Consider the following 554-nt stretch of genomic DNA (forward strand, 5'->3'; position numbering starts at 1 on the left):
GTTAAATTAAATTAAATTCAAAAAAAAAACGAAAACATTAACGTAAGCGGGGCCCCCCAGCTCGGGTGTATAGGCAGCTCGCGACGTTGACCAGTGGTGAGGCCGTCGCTAGTGTCTATGGTGCGCTCCGCTGCTGCACGTGTTTATGTTGTATTTATATATTTTAATTATTTGTAATTAATTTTTTTCTTTTTTTATTTGTTTTATGTTTGATTTCTACCTATTGAAGGCCACATAACCAGCGCGGATGCCGCCGCCCGCCGCAGCTGCTGCTGCTGCTGCTGCTTCTGCTGCTGCTGCTCTGGAGACGCGGGAGGATCTGCACGATCCCGATCCCCAGTCTCTTGCAGCAGATACCCAGCTGTTCTCTGCTGCTCCTTCTTCTCCCCCTGCACGACCCCGGAGCTGGGGGGCCCCCAGGGGGTCACGGGGGGCCCCACGGCGTTCTGTCCTCGCATCGATTGCTGCTGCGCTGCCGTTGCTGGCGCTTCTGCTGCTGCTGACGGTATGTAGGGTCCCCAGGATCAGAGACCAGGCGGGGGGGGGGACCCCCC

At 55.2% G+C, this 554-nt stretch overlaps 1 protein-coding gene across 1 annotated transcript in view; it reads left to right on the forward strand.

The window, feature by feature from the left end:
- Nucleotides 1-247: 247 nt before the first annotated feature.
- EMH_0039060 (uncharacterized protein) overlaps nt 248-554 on the forward strand; it is a gene marked incomplete at both ends in the record, with an annotated part of 5,383 nt that continues 5,076 nt past the window's right edge. Inside the window, 1 exon segment of the mRNA XM_013495355.1 lies at nt 248-553. Within this exon segment, the coding sequence (XP_013350809.1) occupies nt 248-553 (306 nt within the window).

This window comes from Eimeria mitis, genomic scaffold, assembly GCF_000499745.2.
Source record: "Eimeria mitis Houghton genomic scaffold, Emh_scaff1534, whole genome shotgun sequence".
NCBI classification, from domain to species: Eukaryota; Apicomplexa; class Conoidasida; order Eucoccidiorida; family Eimeriidae; genus Eimeria; species Eimeria mitis.